We start from the raw sequence: 24,242 nt of genomic DNA on the forward strand, positions 1-24,242 counted from the left end.
TCTGGTGCTGGCAGTTGTGCCTTCAAGGGGTAGGAAAAGAAAATTACTCTGATATTTCAAAGGTATATTATCCTAGGTACATAAGAAGAATGAACAGAGTTCACCAAAGATAAAGATTGCCCTTTGCTATGGAAGCTATAGGCCTGCGATGGGACTACCAGCTATGACCTGCCCAGTTAGGAATTTGTGATCAGACCATCCTGTGTGGTTACTTTTGGTCATGAGCTTATCAGACCTACCATGTGGCCCCCCTGAACTTTGTCAGGTTTATTGCATAGCCCTTTTTTTCATTCACAGAAGTATACTACAAAAGGCATGTAAATTCAACATAAAACATTAAATATTGCCATACCACATTAACAGGACATGAAAGACCCTGAAATTAAACTACTATCTTATCCTCATGACCACCTGGTTCTAATCAGTTAATCTCACCTGGATTCACTATGTATATACGAGTACAGTGTTATAATGTGTTTAGAAAAGTGAGGAAACTTAGAAAGGAGCAAATCAAAATCAGTAAAAGATAAGTTAACATAAAAATACCATGACTCCTGATTTATTGACAAGTAATATTAAATTAAGGTTACCTGGCTTTCTGAAAAGTTGGCAGATTTAAAAAAATTTTTAAATTAATCTAATAGTAATAGTTTCTTTGATTTGTTGGTAAATATTATGATTTTGTACCTAGACAGAATATATCACATTCACTCTTCAACTTTTTTCAATACTATTTTAGGGGACTGCAAGTTCTACTTACCCCTGTTCTTGCAAACATCCTTGAGGCAGATCAGGAAAAGTGTTGGGGTTTTGACCAGTTTTTTGCAGAAACTAGTGATATACTTCACCGCATGATAATTCATGTTTTTTCACTACAACAAATGACAGCTCATAAGATTTATATTCATAGCTATAATACGTAAGTATCTTTATTTTCTTTCCTATATGATAATGTGTTACATAATAATTATTTTCTTAAATTAGAAGAGGAGATAGAGAAGATGCCTTAGCTTCACCAAAGGCACCCACTTCCACTTAGTTATGTTTGAGTGCTTAGTAAATTCCTTTTCACTTATCTTTGGAATAAAAGGATTAATTTTCTCATTTTCAAAAATTTACAGGTAAATTAGCTTGGTCTTGAACTGCAAGTTTTATAAGACTATTTCCTGTCATTGAAAAAATATTAAAGCATAAATCTTAAATGTAATTCGTGCAGTTATTGTTTGTGTATGTGGCATAAAGCCATTATTGAATGCTGGAGAAATAATTATTTTTTTTACCTAAACAAAAACATATTACATCCATGTTATAAAAAATTTACCCAGGCCGGTTGGCTCAGGTGGTTAGAGCGCGGGCTCATAACACCGGGGTTGCTGGTTTGATTCCCACATGGGCCAGTGAGCTGTGCCCTTCACAACTAGATTGAAGACAGCTACTTGACTTGGAGCTAATGGGTCCTGGAAAAACACTGTACCCCAATAAAATAAAATAAAAAAATCTACCCATATGATAAAGCCGCATATAAGTAAATACACACCCACTTACTTGTAACACGGGGGTAATCTGAATAAGATAGGTGGATCAGCATCAGTATCCTGGTTGTAATGTTGTATGTACTGTATTCATGCAAGATGGTGCTGTTATGGGAAACTGTGTCTATAACATCTCTCTATTTCTTACAACTGCATATGTATCCACAGTGATCTCAAAAATGAAATGTTTTTTAAAATGAAGGGAGAAAACATTACATCCATTCGATATGCCTGAGTTTTTGTTTTGACAGGATTCAAATAGCAGTTTTGTTTTGGTTTTAATTTTTTTTGGTTTTTTTTTTTTTGCTGGGGAATAGTGTGTTTTTCCAGGACTCATCAGCTCCAAGTCAAGTAGTTTCAGTCTAGTTGTGGAGGGTGCAGCTCGGTGGCCCATGTGGGGATCAAACTGGCAACCTTGGTGTTACAAGCACTGCGCTCTAACCACCTGAGCTAACCGGCCACCCCTCAAATAGCAGTTTTGATGCCTCATATAAACTCAAAAAGAGACTTTTACTAGTAATTTATTAAGGAATAACATTCATTAGATAAAATAATATTTTAGATATCAATATCTAATATTTATGTCTAATATAATATAAACATTTAATGTAAGTATAATGAATAAAATAACATTAATATAACATTAAATTAAAATACAATATTCATCTTTATTTTGGTATACTCAATAGCCTTAATAATGTATATCATAGTTAGGTGTTGGCCACTATTTCATTTTAAGAGTCTGTTTGAACTTAAAAAACCCACCCAAGTTTGAGCCAAATCTCAGCAGAAGAGGCTTGTGACAGAGACAAATCACAACTTGCTGCTGAAACATTTCTTTGATTTCACAGATTTAGGGAGAATCTACCTTTTCCCCTAAAACATCATTTTGAAAATACCTGGTTTTATTAATTTATTTAACAAACATTATATAGACATGTTGCAAGTAATATTCTCAATTCTTTATATATTTAAGTCATTTAGTCCTCACAACAAATCTGTACGATAGATGCTATTATTCCCATTTTATAGATGAGGAAACTTAGCACAGAGGAGCTATGTAACTTAAAGTAATTAGCTTAAGTAACAAGGTAATTCAGCAAGTAAGTGTAAGAACTGGAATTTGAACCCAGATAGTCTGATTTCAGAGTCACTGCTCTTAAGCTCCCTGCTATGTTGGCTCCCCATTATTAAACATTAAGAATGTTTGTATATTGAGAATCCTGTATATTGTGCATATCCAATATAGGTGTCCAAGCATAAAAATATTTTAGAATTGATTGCTGTATAGAGTTAATGTGGAATTTTTAGTTTATAGACTTTGTAGTATCTATGGACTGATCATGATCTAAAATATCTCTTAGCAGTGGATGTTGTACTCAGTCATTAAAAAAAGACTTCATCTCTCTTTTTATCACATGTATGTTGTCCTTTTGGACTTTTCTCACACAGTGCTACTGTATTTCATGAACTGGTGTATAAACAAACCAAAATTATTTCTTCAAATCAAGAACTTATATATGAAGGACGACGCTTAGTTCTAGAACCTGGAAGACTGGCACAACATTTCCCTAAAACTACTGAGGAAAACCCTATCTTTGTAGTAAGCCGAGAACCTCTGAGTACCATAGGATTGTTATATGAAAAAAGTAAGTCGGGATGTTTCCTGTTGTTCTTACTAGCCATTTGAAAAAAAAACCCTGTAAAAATGATTGTCATCTTCATAAAATTGATTGATGATGACATTAATGTAGATCTTTCATAAACATTAAAATTTTGTAAATCAGTTGAACAAGACTAGTAAAATCTAAAAACCTTGTAGGCAATATCATTTGACATTAAATATTTGGTTTTATAAAGTGGTAAAATAGTTTGTCGTGTATGTTTCACTTTAGCTCTATTTTTAGTATTTCACTAACACTCAAAATAACCTTTTGTAGCATAAATTTTAGCAAATATTTATTTTGTCCAGTGTGACTAGGACACTTTGCCAAGCTTTAGAGTCTTAAGAAAAATTAGATCTGCATTTTTGGAATCTTTTAAATTAATCCTACTGGTGAAAAAAATAAACTACCCAGATTTCAAATTTTCTGTTTGGATCTTTGGGATTTCATTTAGACTTAAAGAAAATTGTCAAGCTTGTTGTGTTGGAATATATTTAAGAAAAAAATGAAACCCCTTAGAAATAGCGCAGGTAATTTGTTACAGAATGAGCATTATTGTTTTAAGTGGGGTTTTTTTGTTGTTTTTTTTTAAATATTTTATTGGGGAATTGGGGGAGGGGAATAGTGTTGGGGAATTGGGGAAGGACAACAGCCAAGTTGTTGTCCTTCAGTCTTAGTTGTGGAGGGCGCAGCTAGCTCAGCTCCAAGTCCAGTCGCACCGCTCAGCTCAAGATGCTGTGTTCAATTAGTTGTGGGTGAGCGTAGCCACCATCCCATGTGGGAGTCGAACCTGGCAGCCTTGTTGTTAAGAGCACACTCTCTATCCACTGAGCCATCCAGGCAGCAGCTCAGCTCAAGGTGCTGAATTCAGTCTTTTTAGTTGCAGGTGGGCATGTAGCCCACCATCTCGAACAGTCAACCTTGTTAGGAGAGCACGTGTTCTCACCAGCTGAGCCATCCTGTCACCTGTTGGCAGCTCAGCAGTGGCTCACCTCGGGTGCAGTGTCACTGGCCCATGTGGGAATCGAACCAGTGGCCCTGTTGCTCAGAGCTCGCATTCTTGAGCAAGCTCTTAACCAACTGAGCACTCGGCCAGCCCTGTTTGTTTTTTTTAACCAAATGTTAATGTTTTTAAGGAAATGTTTAATGTTTTTAAGAAAAAAACATGAAAGAGTTTTGCCACTAATGTTTAATTTGGTGGTAATTTAGAGGTTAATGTTTAAGTTAGAGGTTGCTATATAAAGGATATAATAATTTATTTAAAATTTTTAATTTCTGATTTTAATTATTTTACTTCAATGTTTTAGTTTCCCTCCCTAAAGTACATCCGCGTTATGATTTAGATGGAGATGCTAGCATGGCTAAGGTTAGTATTTAATTAAATTACTATGTAAACATCTGAATTAAAATTATTCTATCAATACTGGAAGCAGTACATGTATTGTGTCTTCATATATGCCTATATGATTTAGGGAATTATTCACTTAAATTATTATCCATGCAAATTATTTTGTGTTCTTCTTGACTTTATATCCTTTCTTGAACTTACAAGAAAAATTTTTCTATTGAGACGATGCATGTTTAATATTATCATGTTAAGGATGAAATGTTTATTGCAGTTATATCTGTCCTTAGCTTTTAGAAATTGGTGGTTAATTGTGTTTTTAATAACTTGATAAAAATACATAAGCTTGAAAATTTGTATGTAGTTTTTCCTACCCTGTACCACAGTTAGCACCAAATATTGACATTTTGTATTTCTTCATTAGGCAATAACAGGAGTTGTATGTTATGCCTGTAGAATTGCCAGTACCTTGCTGCTTTATCAGGAACTAATGCGAAAAGGGATACGATGGCTGATGTAAGTAATAGATTGAAATTTGAAAATCGATCTTCACATAGACCTCACTAAATAACTGGTAACCACCCCATCATTGATACTTTTTCTCCTCAGAGTAGGTAGGGTAAGGTGCTTGATTTTTATTATAATACATTTGTTTCACATTTAGTTTACAAAACATTTAGCAGTTATGTTTTCATTTGATTCCTGCAATAACTTTGTGAGACAGGACAATAACTTTAAAACTTACACCACCACACTGATGTGATGGCAAATAAATTACTTTTCCAAGGACTTTGACTCAGTTGTCATCTCACTGTCTTAGAAGGCTTTTGTCATTGTTGTAATGCAGTACAGCCTGTACTTTCTAGGGTTTATGTCCTCAGTATCTTCCTCTCTTTCCTGCCTTTTTCCCAAATGAAGTATACACTCCGCATTTTTTTAAAAAACATCATTTTTGGATATAATTCTCATACTATAAAATGCATCCATTATTTTAAATGTATAGTTCAGTGATTTTTAGTACATTTACAGAGTTGTGTAAACTATCACCACAAATTTTAAAATATTTTTATCACCCCAAGAAGAAACTCTACACCCATTAGCTGTCATTCCCCATTTTTGCTATAACCTCCTAGCCCTAGGCAACCACTAATATGCTTAATATTGCTATAAATTTGCCAGTTCTAGACATTTCATATAAATGAAACCATACAGTATAAGTACAGTCACCTTGACAAGCAATTTAAAAGCTTTTTCTTTTTTTCTTTTTTTGCTAATCAATATACAGAGGATGCCAAAAAAATGTATATGCATTTTAAGAAAGAAAAAACTATATTAAAATTGTAATACTCGATATATACCAATAACAAAAGATGAATACAGGTTATGTGTATACATTTTTTTGGCACCCCTGGTAGTTGTTCTAGGTCAGAATATTGATCATCTAGTTCAGTATTCTCTTCCTGAAAATGACCTAGGAAATATTTTGTGGATGAAGATGATTTGACCTTTGTTTACCTTTCATGATTTGTAGATGTCATCTTTCCATCTGATAGAAATGGAGAATAAATGGTCTCTTTTGATAACCATGCCACTAGTTCTTCACATCATTTGAAACTTTTGGATTTTATGCACACGTAGCAATGGCCTCGTGTTCTCTGGGGCTCATAGTGATCTTCAGCTTTAATGCTTGTGACAGTTTCTGCATACCCGCCTCACACCTATCCTTCCCTTCTTGCAGAAACATGTGTGAAGCATTTCACCATGCTTGTTCTGCTGCTGTTTCTAAGAAGAAAAAGGAATAAGACTTTTTTTTTCTGTCACTTTTATGTTAAACCCCAAAATTTATGCTTATAATTTTTTTTTTATTATGTGTTCACATATCTAGTTTGTAAGCCTATGCTTTTTTCTTTTCCATTAAGAAGCCTCATTGTTTTTACTAATAGTTTCTGGAGAAATCTAAGTGTTGACTCCCATTTATTTTCATAGTATTGTTACTAACATTCTCATTTTCTCTTGCTATTGTTATCTACCCCAGTTACTGCTCCATGAAGCTTTTATTCCTTTTACTTATTAGGCTTTTAGTTTAACAAGTCATGAGAAAATAGTTTTTCATGTAAACTACTGTTGGCAAACATTTTTTTTTTTTCAGTTAGTAAATGTTTTAGACTTTGTGGGCTATATAAGGTCTCTTTGTTTTTTTTACAACCTTTAAAAATGCAAATACCATTCTCAGCAAAAACAAGCATCAGGCCTTAGTTTTTGACCCTTGATGCAGACAAAAAAACCCTTCAGTTCTGTTATTTACTATATTATCCTGCTTCTTCATAGATCATTAAATTGATTTAAAGTGTAAATCAGACAATCTACTATGAGTAGTAAAAATTAATTCTGGGGGTATAAAATGTCATGCTGTTCAGCTTATTTGTGTGATTGTAGATTAGTTTTTATTTTTTTTTAATGTAATTTTAATGCCTTAGATTTCTAAATGGTTAACCTAGTAAGTAGTAATGGTTTATGCCCTAGATATGTATAAGGCTCACAGAGATGCTTTTATAATAAAAAGTGAACTGGCTTTTGTAATTTATCAAGACTGTTAAAAAATTTGAACAGTAGGACAGAGTGTAATTAGTGATAGAGAAGAGAAAATAATTCCTTAGATAAACTAATGAGAATAATATTATTTTTTAGAGAATTAGTTAAAGATGATTATAATGAAACTGTTCACAAAAAGACAGAAGTTGTGATCACGTTGGATTTCTGCATCAGAAACATTGAAAAAACTGTGAAAGTGTGAGTAGATTACTTCCCTACTAATAGTGGTTCACATGCTAGATATTGTTACATTTCTGTTTAATTTGTTTAGCTATTTTTGGCACATACAGCACACTATACAAGTGTTTGTATTAAGGCACAACCTTAGTTTAACTCACTTCCTCACAAAGGCACATATATCCAGTTGTCTCAGTAAGAAATGAATCCCATCTCTTGGGTGGCATTTTCCCCTTCCCTTTACAAAGGAAAAGGTAACCTGAGATAGAAATGTCTCATTTTTTACCCTGCAAAGCAGACCCTCTGAGTAGGAAAATAAAATAACCTGTAATCAACAAAGGAACTAGGAAGAAGTATTCTAGAAGTGTATTTTGGTAATATTTTTAGAATTTTGGGATTACTTTTATTATACTTATTAATCTTATCCCTGAGACTTTCTTTTGAAACAGAATTATATTTTAAACTGCCCTCTTCCTCAGCTCTTCTATTTGTATTGCACAGGAAATACAATTAATGAACTCACTATTTACTGTTGACCGCCATTAATTCTGAAATCTAGCATTTTGACTCTGATCAGACTATTAGAAATTAAGTTGTCTTTTATATATTATCTCTAAATCCACAAATTTATAAGTATGTAAGATTCTTTCTTTACAAAGACCTCAAGTTTTCTTGGAATCTGTTGCTTTGTAGGCTTTGCATTCAGAATCTTATTCTTAAATGGTATGATAATAAAAACTCAGCTGTAATTTATAAAACGTCTTTTTAAATCTCTGTGTTCATTCTGCTTTTTTACTTTTCCATACTTGTTTTCCATACAGATATGAAAAGCTGATGAAGATCAATTTAGAATCAGCAGAGTTAGATGAAATCTCAGACATACACACCAAATTGTTGAGAGTAAGTATTTATAAAATTATGACAGTCATAGGCTCACAGTCTATTCCTTTGCTGGCAAGATGAGATGTAAACGTTTCTAGAGAGATGATGTACCTAAAGCTCTCAGGAGAAAGAGTAGTCTTTTCCCATTTTTAGGAACTGTTTACAATATTTAAATACCATTACTACCATACAGTCCTTATGATATTTCCAAAAGCCTGCTTTGCCTTAAGCCCTTTTCTCTCTTTCTCTCTCCCTGTCGCTCTTTAAAATTCGTAATTGCTCTTGTGTGGCTGCTATGGCAATTAAAGCAAGTTCATAAATGTATTTTAACATTCAGAGTGCTTAAACTTGGTTAGAAATAGACTCAAGTTAGGAAAGTAGATATTTTTGAAATAAAAAGTAAAGAAAGAAAGATTTGGGTTCCTCAAGGCAATGAATCATTTCTATAACTAAAAAAAGAAATTAGGACAAAATCTCTACCCTGCTGAAAGATACAATAGCATTTTAGGTAGTTTCTGGATCTGTTTTTAAAATGTACTATAGAAGAGCATGAAATTAGGTATTGTAAGAGCCGATTACAGATGCCAGGTCTGCCCCTATTTACCTAGCTATTTCTGCCTGGTGACTTAGGCAATTCTTTGCATCCTGGTTTCTTTTTCTTTAAAATGGGCAGTTTCTTACCCTGCTTATTTCACAGGTTGTTGTACCAATTAAATGAGATAAATAAAAAGCCTATACTCCTTCAAGCTTTTTAGCATTTGAAGTATTCTTTCATGAAATGGATGTTAAAAGTAAAAAGGAACTTGATATGATATCTCTTCTCTCTTTCACAGCTTAGGTTGATTTTTAGTTTCTTTTCCTCAGTTTTAGATCTAGAACAGTGGTTTTCAAAATATGTCATGAATAATTAGTAGGCTGTAAAGTTTACTGCACTGCAGTCAGCAGTGTTTTTGAATGAAATAGAATAGAAAATGTCAGAATGCATCACATGTAATAAATTACTGTTCCATGAAACTTTCAGTTCAGTTATATATACACATTTAAAAGAGACTGGGTCATGATTAAAAAATTTTTTTAATGTTGCTATAGAATAAAGCAGTTAAAACTCAGAGAAACAAGAAATAGTCCTCCCCAATATTTGTTTGTATTTAATATAGGTGGTCATATTGTTGTAAATATTTTCTGATCTTTTTCTGCTCTTGTCTTAGAACTTGATTTACCAGCTCATGGTCCTAATGGACACTTCCAGTAACAGTATCATTTGAGCACTTTGAATTGAAATTGTTTTCTTTCGGGGAGCCCAGAGTATTTCTCATTGTTGTGACATTTTTGTGAAGGTTTAGATTCTCTGAGAATTGAAGCATGGGTGATTAAATAGCTTAAGAACACAGAGTCTTATGAAATCTGGGCTTTACCTTCAGGCCAATTATTTTGCACTAGATTGCATTGTTTTTTCCTCATAGTCTATTTAGTTGTTGTGGTTCCTTTCCTAATTAAATTTTTTTCCACCATAAAAATAAAATTTTTAAGTAGAAATGATACCATTCTGTTCAGTGTCCTGCAGCAGTGGTTTTCAGAGTAATTCCTGGACCAGCAGCCTCAGCCTCACATGGGAACTTACTAGAAATGCACATTTTGGGGCCCCCAGTTGCATCAGGAACTCTGATGGTAGGGCTCAGCAGTCAGTGTTTTAACAAGCCCTCCAGAAGATTCCGATGCTGCTAAAGTTTTGACGACCACTGTTTTTAGTCCTCTCTTTTTATATATATTATTAAATTATGGTTACACTACAAACATACAATTGTTACTATTTTTATTTTTTGTATAACTTTATAGTAAAAGCATTTTCTGGTTTGTTTGGTTTTTGTTTTTGGTAACACTATTTTTTATAGACTTAATATTGCATACAGCCAAATGGATTTATTAATAGTTTTACTTATTATCTTCCTATTGTTGGTCCTTCAGGTCACCTGCTGTTTTTCATACTTTTATGTAATGTGAAAAATAACTTTATCCATAAACTATTTTCCATATTTTGAATCTACAGTAAATACACAAAGAACATTTAGAAATGATTTAAAAATAGAGATCTTACGAAACTTGAAAAAATGTTCACAGTAATAGAAAATTGCATATTATAGTAAGAGACTGTTTTTGTCTTTCAAATTAGCAAGGCTTGGGGCCAGCCTAGTGGCACATTGGTTAAGAGCTGGCTTGGGACGCCAGCTCTGAGCAGCAGGGCCCCGGTTCAGATCGCACATGAGGGCCAGTGACACTGCCCTCTACAGCTAAGATGGTGAACAACAGCTCAACCTGGAGCTGGGCTGCCTGAGTCGCCGGCGACAGCGTAGGCTGCAGCCCCTGGTGCAGAGGGTTGCCATAAGCTACCGTGTGTGGCTGGCAGCCAGCGTGAGTGGCCAGCAGCTGGTGTGAGCTGTCAAGAGCCGCCGTGAGCGGCTGTCCAGAGGCCGGCGACCGATATGCCTCACCCGGGAAGAGCACAATGATAATACCAACATGGGCCAGTGAAGCAACGTCCTCCACAACTAGACTGAACAAAAGGACAGCAACTTGTCTGTTCCCCTTCCCCCGATTCCCCAGCGCTGTTCCCCTCCCCCAATTCCAATAAAATCTTTAAGGAAAAAAAAAAATTAGTAAGGCTTAATCAGAGTTTCTGATTCAACAGGTGGGGCCCCAAAACGTGAATTTCTAACAAGTTCCCATGAGAGGCTGAGGTTGCCGGTCCAGCAAGAGTATAGTAAAAAGGGCGCCCTTGTTTGTCGCCTGTGTGTGTAAACCACCACTTAAAACTTTATTTGAAAAGCAATAGTATGTATCAGGACCCTTAGAATATTTAGATATATTTATTGTTTTAAGTTGAAACTTTATTCTTTCTTTAAAAGTTTTACAAATGTTTAGTTCTGTGGTAGATAAGTGATAAATTTACTAAGCTTAAAATGAACAGGATTTTAGATGAGGTTTCATTTTTTGTTTTTAAGAGGAATTACTTTTCTCTGGCCTCTAAACAGAGCACAATCTTGCACACCTAGATTTTATACTTGGGACTGTCTATGCTAATGGTTCTCCTATTTGATTTTTACAGCTCTGTGAGATAGAGTATTAACCATATTTTACAGATAAACAAACAGAAGTATTTTGTATGTTTTTTAAAAAAAGTTTACACAATATAAGAAATGTTTTTAAAATGTAATTAATACTAGTCTCATATTTTATTGTTACACTGTTGGTAGAAATGAACCTAAGAAACAGTCCTTGCATTTAAAGATAAAAGTAATTATTCTGACTTTGAAGTAATTTATAAAAGAATTATGATTTAGGCGTTAGATTCCATTGGCATTGTGATAATCATTTTTGATTTTTGGTGATCTGGGTCTGAGCCCATTGGTTTTCTTTAGCTTTCCAGTTCTCAGGGAACAATAGAAACCAGCCTTCAGGATACCGAAAGCAAATTATCTCCAGGAGGATTGCTGGCGGATACCTGGGCCCATCAGGAAGGCACTCATCCAAAAGATAGACAGTAGGTTATAACTTCATCGATCGTTTCTGCTCTGATTATTAAATGTTCTTTTTCACATTGACTCAGTAAATTCATGTGGGTTTTTCTTCCTTCAATAGTGTAGAAAAGCTACAAGTCCTGTTAAATTGCATCACAGAGATTTACTATCAGTTCAAAAAAGACAAAGCAGAACGTAGTAAGTAAAATTTGCCATTCGTTAATCAAATGAATCAGCCCTACCAGTTGTAATTCAGTTGAAGTAGTATATTTGTAAGGGTAGCCCCTTAAGTTATTTATTAAAGAGATTTGATTCTGTCAGGAAAGAAGTTAAATGTTATTTCTGAAACCAACCTTTTCAATATTTGAAATCGGGTCATGAGCTCTAAAACCTGTAGAGACCAGGCACGTAACAGGAACGAGATTGGCCAGTGGAGACTGAGGAGAGGAGATACTCCCATCTAAAGGGGAGAGCCACTTTTCAAATTCTCCTAATTTGTTGCTCAGTCTTCCTGTATCTCAAGAAAAGCTAGAAATACAGATTTTATTAGACATATCCTGATTTTAAATGTTGGCAGTTAAATTTCTTTTTAATGTCAACACTGTACAGATCAAATAAAAGCATTTGTGGGCTATATCTAACCCATGGGTCACAAGTTTGTGACATCTGTTTTAAGTTCTTCACCTTTTAGAAGTAATAGTCTCAAAAGAAAAAATATGGTGTGCAACTTTATGATTCTACATTTACAAAAGTAATATATATTTTTTATTTTTAGGACTAGCTTATAATGAAGAACAAATCCACAAATTTGATAAGTAAGTGTCCAGATGATGTTTAATAATTATTTTTGGTTGTGTTATTAATATGATTCTTCTTCTTAAAGTTAAAATTAATTACAATTAGAAATACATTTTAATCTTAGCTTTACACAGTTATTACTATGTGTTCATATTTGTGGCTCACTCCTCTGGCCCCATTTGAGAGCTTTCTGAGATGGGAAATGAGGGAGCAGGTTTCTCCTGCCTCATGTGCTTGTGTTGCGGAAAGCCAGAAAATAGAGGACATAGGCGAGGACAGACTTAGCCACCTTCTTAGCCTTAATGTCACTCCATAAATATTTTTTGACTGTACTCTTTTCTCATTCTCCTTTTGCTGCCATAAAGTCTATCTTAGAAACCTTTGGCTTTCTACCGTACATATTCTAAAGTCACAGCAGTCATTACAGGAAACAAATTTTATATATTGAAATTTTTTTAATACTGGAAATAGAAGCGGTGACATTGGTTTAAGCCTCTGATTATATCTCAATTACAGGCAAAAACTGTATCACCATGCAACAAAAGCTATGACCCACTTTACAGATGAGTGTGTTAAAAAGTATGAGGCGTTTTTGGATAAGTCAGAAGAATGGATGAGGTAGGTAAACTTTGGGAGGGGATGGGTGCTTAGTGGTTGACATCACAATATACAATTTAATGTATATTTTAAATTTTAAGTAAGAATAATATTTCATTAGATTGCTTATTAATCAATTCTTTTTTGGTTTTCAGAAAGATGCTTCATCTTAGGAAACAGTTACTATCTCTAACTAATCAGTGTTTTGATATTGAAGAAGAAGTATCAAAGTATCAAGACTATACTAATGAGGTACAGCTATCAAAAGTATCTAGAAAAAAATCTTTCCTCCTTATCTCAAAAAAAGCTAGAGATACAGATTAGGAAAAGTGAAAAGAAAATTCTTCTCATTTTGTATTTGATTATGATTGATAAATAGGACATAATATGTCTTGTGTCAGCTCTCCTTGCCCGTTTGTGATATGTATTTTGAGCCAAGTTTTAAGAACTTAGATGTTTTGCAGTTGAAAACATCTGCTAGACTATTTTTTTAATCATCTATTGGAAAAGTTTTTTAAAACAGTGTTGATTTAAGTATTGTTTCATTGGTACTTTTAAAATTAAAACGTAAAGTTGTAAAGGGCTTATGAAAGCCTGTAATATTTGATTTAAGATCTGTAGTAAATACTTTGTTCTGTGATTAATGTGAGGCCTTTTGATATTTTAGTTACAAGAAACTTTGCCTCAGAAAATGTTTCAAGCCTCCAGTGGAATCAAACATACCATGACCCCAATTTATCCATGTTCTAACACATTAGTAGAAATGACTCTTGGGTAAGACATTTGTTATTTGGTAACTATGATGTTCCCATTTGTTTTTATTTCAGTTTGTGATCTTGATCTTTTATATTGAAATTTTTGATACTTGTGAATGCATTTGCTAATGTTATTTAGTGACTTAGTTCAATCTAGAGAACTAAAATATAATATACGAGTAAATAGAATTCTAAAACATTTGCATACTTTTTTGAGCAAAGATGCTTATTTACCTTTATTTTGCATGTATAGTATGAAGAAATTAAAAGAAGAAATGGAAGGAGTGGTTAAAGAACTTGCTGAAAATAACCACATTTTAGAAAGGTGAGTTAATGCAGATATCATTCTGTCCTGTGCTGTTATATGCAGCCAAGTACACATGCATACATATCTATACTTCTCTCTGTCTTCCTGTTTCACTAGGTTAAGCAGTGGGAAAGGGATATAAAGTCAGAACCCTTACATTTTGTGATTCCATAGCGCCTTTTAATTTGGATTTAATTTTAATTTAAATTGAATAAAGACAAGTTAGTTATGATTGATGCCATTTTATAGAAGCACTGGTTAATAGAATTACAGTGATACCTTGGTTTGTGAGCATAATTTGTTCCAGAAACAAACTACTCGTATTGCAAGACATCACTCATTTACCACGTTAAAATGTAATAGAAATGTTTGCTCGTCTTGTGAAACACTCGCAAACCAAGTTACTCACAATCCAAGGTTTTACTGTATTTGCTTTATTTGAATCAGTTTGTAAAAATGAAAATCTTTTGCCCATTATTTTAAATAACTTTTTCTCATTAGAATCATAATTTTTAATTTTAGTATCAGAGTTGCTTATAAGATGCCAGCCCTCTGATTGGTGCTGGGTAATTTACAGAGCCCTCTGCAAACCTTGCAGGTGAGTGCCATCTGTAAGTGCAGTTCTTTAAGGAGTTGGGTGTCTGCTTATCTATAGACTCGTAATAAATCAGGGAGAAAGCATTTGAAAACGTGCAGAGCCAATAAAGTCACTTTGGGATGGCTGTCTCCTCATCCTGGTTCCTCAGAAGTTAAACCATATTTGGCTCTCTCATAGAATAGCACCCTTCTCATTCAAGCCCTTAGGTGTTCCTCTGCTAATAATAATATTTCACATTTATATGCTGTCTGTTCACTTGCAGGGCACTTTCACACTGCATTATCTCACTTAACGTGCATTGCAACCTTATACAGTAGCAGAGCAGACAGTCTTTATCCATGGTTTGCAAGTATTGAAGTTCATACCCCGAGAAGAGAGCTGGAGCTAGAACCCAGCCTCGTATCTCCTTATAAAACCTTGTCCCCTTATACCTATGCTCTTAAGCTTGGCAAGACTCCCTATCAGGAAATCACTTGATTTTTGTGCTATGTGCAGAAGGTTATGAGACACTTCTATAGTATTATCAATTTTAATATAATGAATTGTAAAAAAAATTTTCAAACAATATATAATTGTAAAAATTTGGAAATAAAAGACTCCACCTGCCCTTTCTCATGCCCCTGCACCCCTGCAGAAGTACTCACTATTAATTGTTGTATGTGTGTGTTTTATAAGAATGAAATCATTCTGTTCATACTGGTTTAGTCTTACTTTTTTCAGTTAAGGCTATAATATATCAAGGGTACTTTTCCAAGTCCGTACATGTAAACTATATTTCTTATTTTTGACAGCTGCCTAGTATTCCAATGTATGGGTCTACCATATCTATTTAATGTATCCCTATTTGTTGGACATTAAAGTTGTTTCTGATTTTTCATAATAACAAACCATACTTTAGTGAACATATGTATATATATATATCTTCATGTACTTGTGTTAAGAATTTTTGAGGGATCAATTTCTAGATGTGGAATTGTTGGGTCAAAGGGTATGCACATTTAAATTTTGATAGCATTTGTTACTTTGTTCTTTAAAAGGTGTGTGTGGTTGTCCCAAACAGAAAAAGACTATGCTTTTGTTAACACTGAATGTTATCAGTTTTTTAAATGTTTGCTTATTTGTTTACTAAAAACAAATGTCTTGTTTTAATTTGCGTTTCTTTGGTTTATAATGATGTTAAGCGTCCTTTTATATGTTGATTCAATTTTTTCCTGTGACTCACCTATTAGGTTTTAAAAATCTTTTTTCCTGTTGGTTTATAGCAACTACATTGTAATTATTTTTTTATAGTATGCAATTTATAGTTTCTTCACAACTTTAGCTAAATCCTAAATTTATTCTGTAAAGCTAAAGATTAACAAGTAGAAGAGACTATTAAAATATACTTTAACAAACTTTTATATTGAATCACTTATGCCTTATGGAATAAAATCCCCACTTCCCAAAGCGTGTCCAATGAGCCATTTCCTCCTGTGTTTTATTTGTAGGTTTATTTGACAATATATGGGTGATATAACATGGCATAATCATAACTTAAATGTTAAGTGACTACTTAAGGGTTTGTGCGAGAACTAGTAAAGAAGCCAAGTCTTGTGCACTGTCTCCATGTGGATATCTCATTATCACTTCAGATTTTTTCTGTCAAAAACCACTTAATATCATCCTTCCCAACTCAGTTTTCCCTCTAATTTTTTATTCTCTTCAGTGAGACAACCTTTCTCCCAGTCCCTGGAACATAAATTATTTTAGACACTTCCTCTTTACTCCCTTTCATCAAGGTTGGTAATCTTTCAACAAGTTTCCATATTGCACCTCATCAGTCTCATTCAGGTCTTCTTTACCCCTCACATGTGAGCTGTGGTGATAACTACCACCTATTTCCTCAACCCCAGGCTCTTCCATCTGTCACGGGTATTACAGCCAAAATAATCTTCCATCCCTCTCCCTTGGCATAAAAATGTCTAAACTCCTGTTACCTAACAGGTCAAGTCTAAATTCATACTTGAATTCAAAGAATATAATAGTCTTCCCCCTGCCAGTTCACCCAACTTTATTTCCTACTGTGCCCCATGATAGCAGTCTGTTCTAGCAAGGTTCCATTTCTTGCTGTCCCTTGAGTATGTTACACTTACTTCCAACTCCACGTTTTTGCTTCAGAATGCCACCCCGCCAAAAAGAAATTATCCAATTATTCCTAACACTTTCTAGATTACATCACTCCCCATTTTTTCTTATGAAGTCTTCCCAAACCACTGAATTGTATTTTTTTCACATATTTGTAATACCGTTATGTTTCAGTAAGAAATAGAGCAATTCATAGTTGCTTAAACTATTTAAAAATAAAAGCTGATTTCTCTGAAAAGTATTCTATAGTCGTCTTTAAAATGTTGGGGGCTGGATAAATGAATCTTTTGAGATTGCCATTTTTCTTCTGTGTTTTTAGGTTTGGCTCTTTAACCATGGATGGTGGCCTTCGCAATGTTGACTGTCTTTAGCTTTCTAAGAAGTTTGGGAAAAGTTTCAGTTTGCACAAGAAAATAATGCTGAGGCATAAAATGAATGCTTCATTTAGGTGATCTCTTGTTTCTACAATTCAGTATTTGATGTGATGATGTAAATATGTACAATATTGTAAATACATAAAAAATATATAAATTTTTGGCTGCTGTTAAGATGTAATTTTACCTTTTAACATTTATAATTATATGAGGACATTTGACCTCAGTGAGCACTAGAAGAAAGCCATGACTGCTATGTTGATATACTGATCCTCTACTCTTCTGCATAAGGCTAACTGAGTCATATATCTCTGACTGCCTACTGGAAACATTTCTCAATCAAACCAAAATTGGCAACCTTACAAATCAGAAGGCTGATAGTTGACATTTTGTAAGTGGTAGAAAGAAGAGGTAGCTTTGGGGGGGCGGGGGCGGAGCAGAACCAAACCACTGTTTTACTAGGATCACAATTTTTTTGAGAAGGATAAAGTGGCATTATTTCATTTTACAAGGTGCCCAGAACCCAGTTATCCTCATGTCTGTTTACTTGTAGATAAGTTACTGAGCAAATATTTTTAAGTGATTTAATTATTAAAAACTATTCACTTTTATTTTGGCCATGAATTTAAAATTGTCATATAAATTTTAGGATCATTTCAACTGTTTTAAGCGATATATGTCTTTAATTCTGCTTACTATTTCATGGAAAATGTCTATGAATTTCTCAATTTTAATGTAAAGATTTATATTTTTCTGTGTACAACAGTTTGAGAAACGAGTTACCTTTTGAAAGAAATAATATGGGTGGTGATGGTAAATTCTCAGGATATTTGATGAAGGGACAATTTTGTATGTCTTCAAATCCCATTAATTCCAAGTTTAATAGAAATTCTTTCATAAATTTATGCTATAAAAATCCAAAGGGAACATTGCCTGAAAAATCTACCCAAAGCTCTAGAGTATAGGATTATGCTCAGCAAGAAATTATTTTATCCAATCAGGATTTGTTTTGGTTTTTGATTTATCAGATTATTGACATGTGATTATGTACAACCTGTATATCATAAAGTTATGTCCTAAAGAGTAAATAAATTCGACTACCTTGAACATTGGAAAACTGAAAATGGATCAGGATTTTATTTGAAATCTCAAATTGATGCATTGTGGTGGGGAATTTTAAGTGTGACATGTACACATTATAGAAATAAATGCATGGGTTGAATGACTTACATAAATACAATTATCCTCTCTCAAATACCTGTTTAGTCTGAGTGTGTGTGTAGCGAGGGAGTGTACAATCCCTCTTGATTTTAATTTTCCATTTGACCACCTAAGATGTGTATGTCTTCAGTTATATAGTTTAAATGTTTATATCACTGACCATTAGATAAAATTTTACTTAAACCATGTGATCAGCTAGTTATATTCGCAGATTTAGTTTTTATTTCATTGACTCTAGAAAAGCATACCGATAAACCCTTGCTCTGGGGATTGTATTTTTATAAGTTGTATATGGTAAAAACTAACCATATTTGTATTGGTTAAGAATTATACTTTTATTCCACATATTACAAAACAAACTTCAACTGAGTAAATTTCAAGATCTAATTGGCTTTATTAATTCATGAATCGGGCAGCATCTTATCTAGCAAGCAGAGAGATACTCCAAGTAAGTCATACAGAATGTAAAGCTTTTATGGAAAGGAAGATGGGGCAAGTGAGCCATTAGCAAAAGAAAAATGAAAGTTTGTGGGAGGAAAGTAAGAGTTCAGGGTGACGATGGCTTCTCATTGGCTAAGCTGTGGCAGTTTCTGTTGGATGGGCTTGTTTCTGGGCAAGAAGAAAATCTTCCTCCTGCTGGGTATGTACACTTCCTTTTAGAGATGTAAGGTAAGTCTCTTCCTGTTTGGGGTAATTGATGAGTAGTAGGGCATGACAGCTCCCTCTACAGGCTTTTCCAACTCCAATTTTAATTGAGGTTTCCTGTATTAATTTTCACACCTATTATAGTAACATGAAACCAAGCAATTTTTATTTCAATATTTTACCCTCAAAAATGTACCCTCATTTAAAACATCTTAAGTCAATAAATACAAAGTAATAAATACCAGTGTGCTAACCTAATTTTCAGAATGACTATTTAAGTGAAATTAGCTTTAAAATAAGTTGCATCTCCAGTTTTGTAGCTTTTTTACAATGTTAGAATATATTTCCAAAAGATAGGGATTGATGGTATAAAAAATAGTGTATATAAAAAATAGAAGAGTTAGTGGAGTTAACTCAACATAAAAGAGATTATAGTTCTAACAGCAGAAGAAATAATAAAAAATAAAGTAGGTGAACATGTGGGGGGAAAAAAAGATGTTTTCAAGGAAATAAAAAAGGAATTAAAGGTTAGGGAAGAAATGTGAAAAATAATGCGATAACATCTTATAAAGTTCTGGCTTCAATTCTTTTAAAAATTACCAAATACTATATAAGTAGCTTACAAATCTCATTACACTGTCTCAAGCAGAATGTCTCTTAGATATAATAGATCTTTTCCTCAAAATATTTCCTTAAAAATAAAATCTTCATTTGTACATTATCCAGGAAAAAAACTACAATAATCCTGAATTATTTTCTGTTATTTTTTTTTTAAGCAATGAACATTACTTTTTGTAGTGTTTTGTGCTAAAAATAACTTTGGAGTTAAGAAGGGGACTATCAGTAGGAATAAGCAATCTCAAATGTCAAAAATTTATTCTCCCTTCAAAATCACAGCCACAACCAGAGCTAGTCTTTTCTGATTACCCAATTCAGAAATGCATTTTACACATTGTGCTTTGTCTTAAAGGAAGTGCTACAGAAAGTTTATATTGGGTCATCAGGAAAGTCATGACACATTTTTGCATTGAAAAACATAGAAAAATACGTCATGTCTTTCCTGACGACCCAATAGTTACTCAAATTTTAAAAACATGTTCTGGGGCAGATACTGTTGAAAAGAAAATATAAAGAAGTCTTAACATTATTGTTTTTAGCTAGATTCACTACCCTACGTCCCACTTTTAAGAAGAGAAAAGTATCTGAAAAAAGTCTTACACTGTGGTTTTACTTAGACTTCCACCCCACTTGTCACTTATAAGAAGACTCAAAGTCCAAATTCCTAAGAAACACTGAAAATAGAATAGAAAACAAAAACATCAGACCTGGAAATTAAAACTGGTAATATAATAATATCCTTTAGGTTTTTTTAGAGTATAAATCAGCCCCCAAAATTTAGTGTGGCATGTGAAAGCATAGCCCAAATATTTATAGCAGGCTGTTTTAGAGACTAAGCAAGCTATGAATAAGTTTATTTCTTTTGACATAAACAGAAATGTTGGATATAGTTTCAGGGGTAATGACGAGAACCTCAGTCACATTTGCACAGTAGGCAACTAAACATTTTTGTCTGCTGAGATAATGTTAAAGATCTAGATAAATGTTCAACAAATGGTTAAAGACCTAAACAGGCCCTGGAAAAAATCTTTTGTTCTTTTATACATTTTGTGACTTGTAAGAATCAGTTGAATTTAGGGGTGGGGTGGGGGTGGGGGATAAACTCCTGCCAAGGTTTAAAATACTTACTGTTTTTCCAGTGGAAAATGTACAGAACAAATGGATCAAGGCTAGTAGCTTGTTAATCACCACTACATCCTTCGAATTGCCATTGACAATTCTGTTGGATGCTGAGTTAGTGGGTATTGGTTACTTTGCTCCTCCATGAAAGTAAGTGTATTTTTATGAAGAAGGATAGTGGGGTGTGTCTGGGCTTAAGAATCATCAAGTGTTGTATCATTAGGTTAGAGTTTCTGAAGTGTTAAAACTCTTTCTTTAGAAAGAACATCTATTAATACAGTTTCTAGTTGTGAGGGCTAAGGTCTAAAGGACACACCAAAGGAGTGACAGGGAAAGGGGATTTAGGGCTAACAGGTGGTCCCCAGACATACTGGCTGAAATAGAGTTCACAGCTAAAGTGTCATATGTGGATGTTACTGTGTTTTCCTCATGCATGCTCTCTGCAGCGAGGTGCTCTGGAACACTCGTAGTTCTAGCTATGGCCATAAGAAGTGACTTTTACAAGAGCTTCAGAAGAATAGCCCGGCTCTTTTACTGGTTCCCCAAATCACTGACCTGCTCAAAGAATCGGAAATCCAGGTTGCTCCGGAGGCAGGTGGGAGGTATGTTATCTCAGGCTAATGCTTCATTTCAAATACATCTTTTTGTCCTGTTACTGAAATGGAATCTCCTTCAAGTAGGAGGAAAAAATAAAGTTCTTAAAGCCTTTAAAAAGTATTATCTAATGTAGTTGTCTGAGGGAAAATTGAGAGAAAATTTGAAGGTGAGGTATTCAAAGCCATGAACATTTTGATAATCCAGTTTTATGCTTTTTAGGCATTTATGTTCAGAGAAGTTTTCTAGAGAGAGAGATGGGAATGTTTCGCTTTAAAAAAACAGAGCAAAAACAGCTCTTATTTTCAATGAGCCTTAATTTGCTTGTAGAATTAAAATACCCCAGAATAGACCAAAAAAACAAAAACAAAAACGTTAATCACAGTGCATTCTCCCTCCTTTTCCTAGAAAACCAAAGGTCAGTAGACCTTCTGTTTCTTTTGTTTGGTCAGTTTATGTAGCATATTTTAGTCAGGGATTGATGTGAGATTTTAAAGCACCTTAAATACAGTACTGCATAAAGTCTGGATTTCCTATCCAGTCCTGCTTGACTGGAATGGGAAAGGGTGAGAGAAGAGGGAGTTAAAGAGTAAGTGACCTCTCCAAGTAGGTGTCTGAAGCACGTACAGAGCCTGGCTTTCACCTTCGCGCTCTGCAAGTGGTTGGAGTGTTGGATGTACCACCTAGGCCAGCGGTTCTCAACCTGTGGGTCGCGACCCCTTTGGGAGTCAAACAACCCTTTCACAGGGGTCACCTAAGACCATCAGAAAACAAGAAGATATTTACATTACGATTCATAACAGTAGCAAAATTACAGTTATAGAGTAGCAACGAAAATAATTTTATGGTTGGGGGTCACCACAACATGAACTGTATTAAGGGGTCGCGGCATTAGGAAGGTTGAGAACCGCTGACCTAGACTAAGGTAAGCACATCCTTTTACTTCATAATGTTTCATCTTGCAACTGAATTAAAAGTATAATTCTGTTTCTTTGACACCCATGGAGCTCTACATCTTACATAAGAGCTTAACATTTATCCCTTGTCTGAGAGATTATCAAACATCATCTGATGCTATGATAGACGATCCAGCACCAGATCCTCCTTTAATTCACACAGAAATGACTGTGATCTGTAATCACCAAGCAAGGTATCTGATTAAGAAATTTATAAACTGTAAGGCCTAGTGCATTTCAATCATCTATTTTTCTTTGAGTTAACATTTTCCTTCATCCTCTTTCACTACCAAAATATGGGGAATCTAACTTAACAGTTTAAAAGTCCCTCTGTTTATACATATATCATCCCTCAGATATGGAGTAGCATGATTTGGGATGTTAGGGCCCCAAAGGAACTTAGGAAAATCATCTCCAATCCCTTCACCTTAAAGATGAGTAAACTGTCTAAACCTAAAACAATTGCAGGGGAAGAGCCAGAACTTTATCTTAGATCATCTAACTATTGGTCCAGTGCTCTTTTCAGCATACCACAGAGCTGTGGTGTGTGGACATCAGAGAATGTGAACATACAACCCTCACTGAACGGTTTACATACAGCCCTCATCAGTGGTTAACCTATACATACAAACTTTGGTCGTTCATTTCTCCCAAGCACAGCTTGCTAGAATTCTCATTAGTTTGGAGATTAATAGTCTGTTTCCAATAATCTTTTTACTTACAGTCTGATGAAAAAGTCTTTTGTTGAGATATTACCTCATTCTCATGAGATTATTTAAATATATGCCTTACAGAATTATATTCCCTCAAGAGCAATAACTATCTTTTATTCTATCTCCAGTGTTTAACAATATTTTATATAGAGGGCAGTTAATGACTTCTTGTCTTACTGAATTGATTTATGAAGACAGCCATACGGGATTTGAGTTGGATGAGTTAAAAGAATGAATTGACTCTTAGAAGTCTGCTAATTCCTGGTGATTCTTGCTCCAGCCTTCTGTGCTGATTGGTGGATTATGGCCACCTGCAAAACACAGTTCAACATCAGGTCATCTCTTCAGGATTATTCTTTCTGTCGCTCATCAATAACCTACAGGCATCTACAGGTTGCTACAGAAAAATACACCAAGGTTTCCCTAAATACCTGTATCCCAGTCAACCCCACTTAAAAACTTAAAGGGTCTCGGGCACCTCACTATCTATGGTCTTGAAGGAAAAGGATGGGGAGAGGTGGATAAGAAAATCCACTTTCGATGGCCTGGAGCCATTTCTAATCAAGGGTTTGAACATCAGCTATACATAAAAAATCCAGAACTTGAGAGCATTTTAGTCCAATAGAAGGAGCACGGCACTTCAGTACGGGACCCTGCTTCTGCTACTGAGAGTTGCGTGACTGAGCAAGTCACTCAAACTCCTGACTCTCACCTGTAAAATGCAGGGATTGGACTTGATCTTAAAGACTCCTTCCAGCTTTGTAAATGCCATGACACTAAGATACTATACTACAGACATAGCAGCTGTATAGCTGCTGAAGAGAGCAAGGAGGAGGAAGATTTCTGGTCATAACATGTCACCATATTATTCATCTACAGAACCAAGACTGGCATTGTTAATTGTCATTATATCCGATAACTTACGTTAAATCCTGACCAAGGAGCTTACATACCAAATGCATACATGCTCTTTTAAAAACAAATGTGAGGGCCGGCCGAGTGGCGCGATGGTTAAGAGCTGCCTTGGGACGCCAGAGGGCCCCGGTTTGGATCCCACATATGAGGGCCAGTGACACTGCCCTCCACAGCTAAGATGCTGAACAACAGCTCGACCTG

The 24,242-nt window shown here is 34.5% G+C and overlaps 1 protein-coding gene across 1 annotated transcript in view; it reads left to right on the plus strand.

The window, feature by feature from the left end:
• The window catches only part of TBK1 (TANK binding kinase 1), a 44,066-nt gene extending 25,571 nt beyond the window's left edge, over window positions 1-18,495 (plus strand). The window contains 14 exon segments of the mRNA XM_019640556.1: window positions 740-919; window positions 2,985-3,181; window positions 4,504-4,562; window positions 4,966-5,057; window positions 7,230-7,331; window positions 8,132-8,210; window positions 11,609-11,730; window positions 11,829-11,905; window positions 12,483-12,522; window positions 13,022-13,123; window positions 13,258-13,354; window positions 13,770-13,876; window positions 14,111-14,182; window positions 17,206-18,495. Of these exon segments, the coding sequence (XP_019496101.1) occupies window positions 740-919; window positions 2,985-3,181; window positions 4,504-4,562; window positions 4,966-5,057; window positions 7,230-7,331; window positions 8,132-8,210; window positions 11,609-11,730; window positions 11,829-11,905; window positions 12,483-12,522; window positions 13,022-13,123; window positions 13,258-13,354; window positions 13,770-13,876; window positions 14,111-14,182; window positions 17,206-17,257 (1,378 nt within the window). The 3' untranslated portion in view covers window positions 17,258-18,495.
• Window positions 18,496-24,242: the final 5,747 nt, after the last annotated feature.

Source organism: Hipposideros armiger, unplaced genomic scaffold (assembly GCF_001890085.2).
Source record: "Hipposideros armiger isolate ML-2016 unplaced genomic scaffold, ASM189008v1 scaffold_51, whole genome shotgun sequence".
NCBI lineage: Eukaryota > Metazoa > Chordata > Mammalia > Chiroptera > Hipposideridae > Hipposideros > Hipposideros armiger.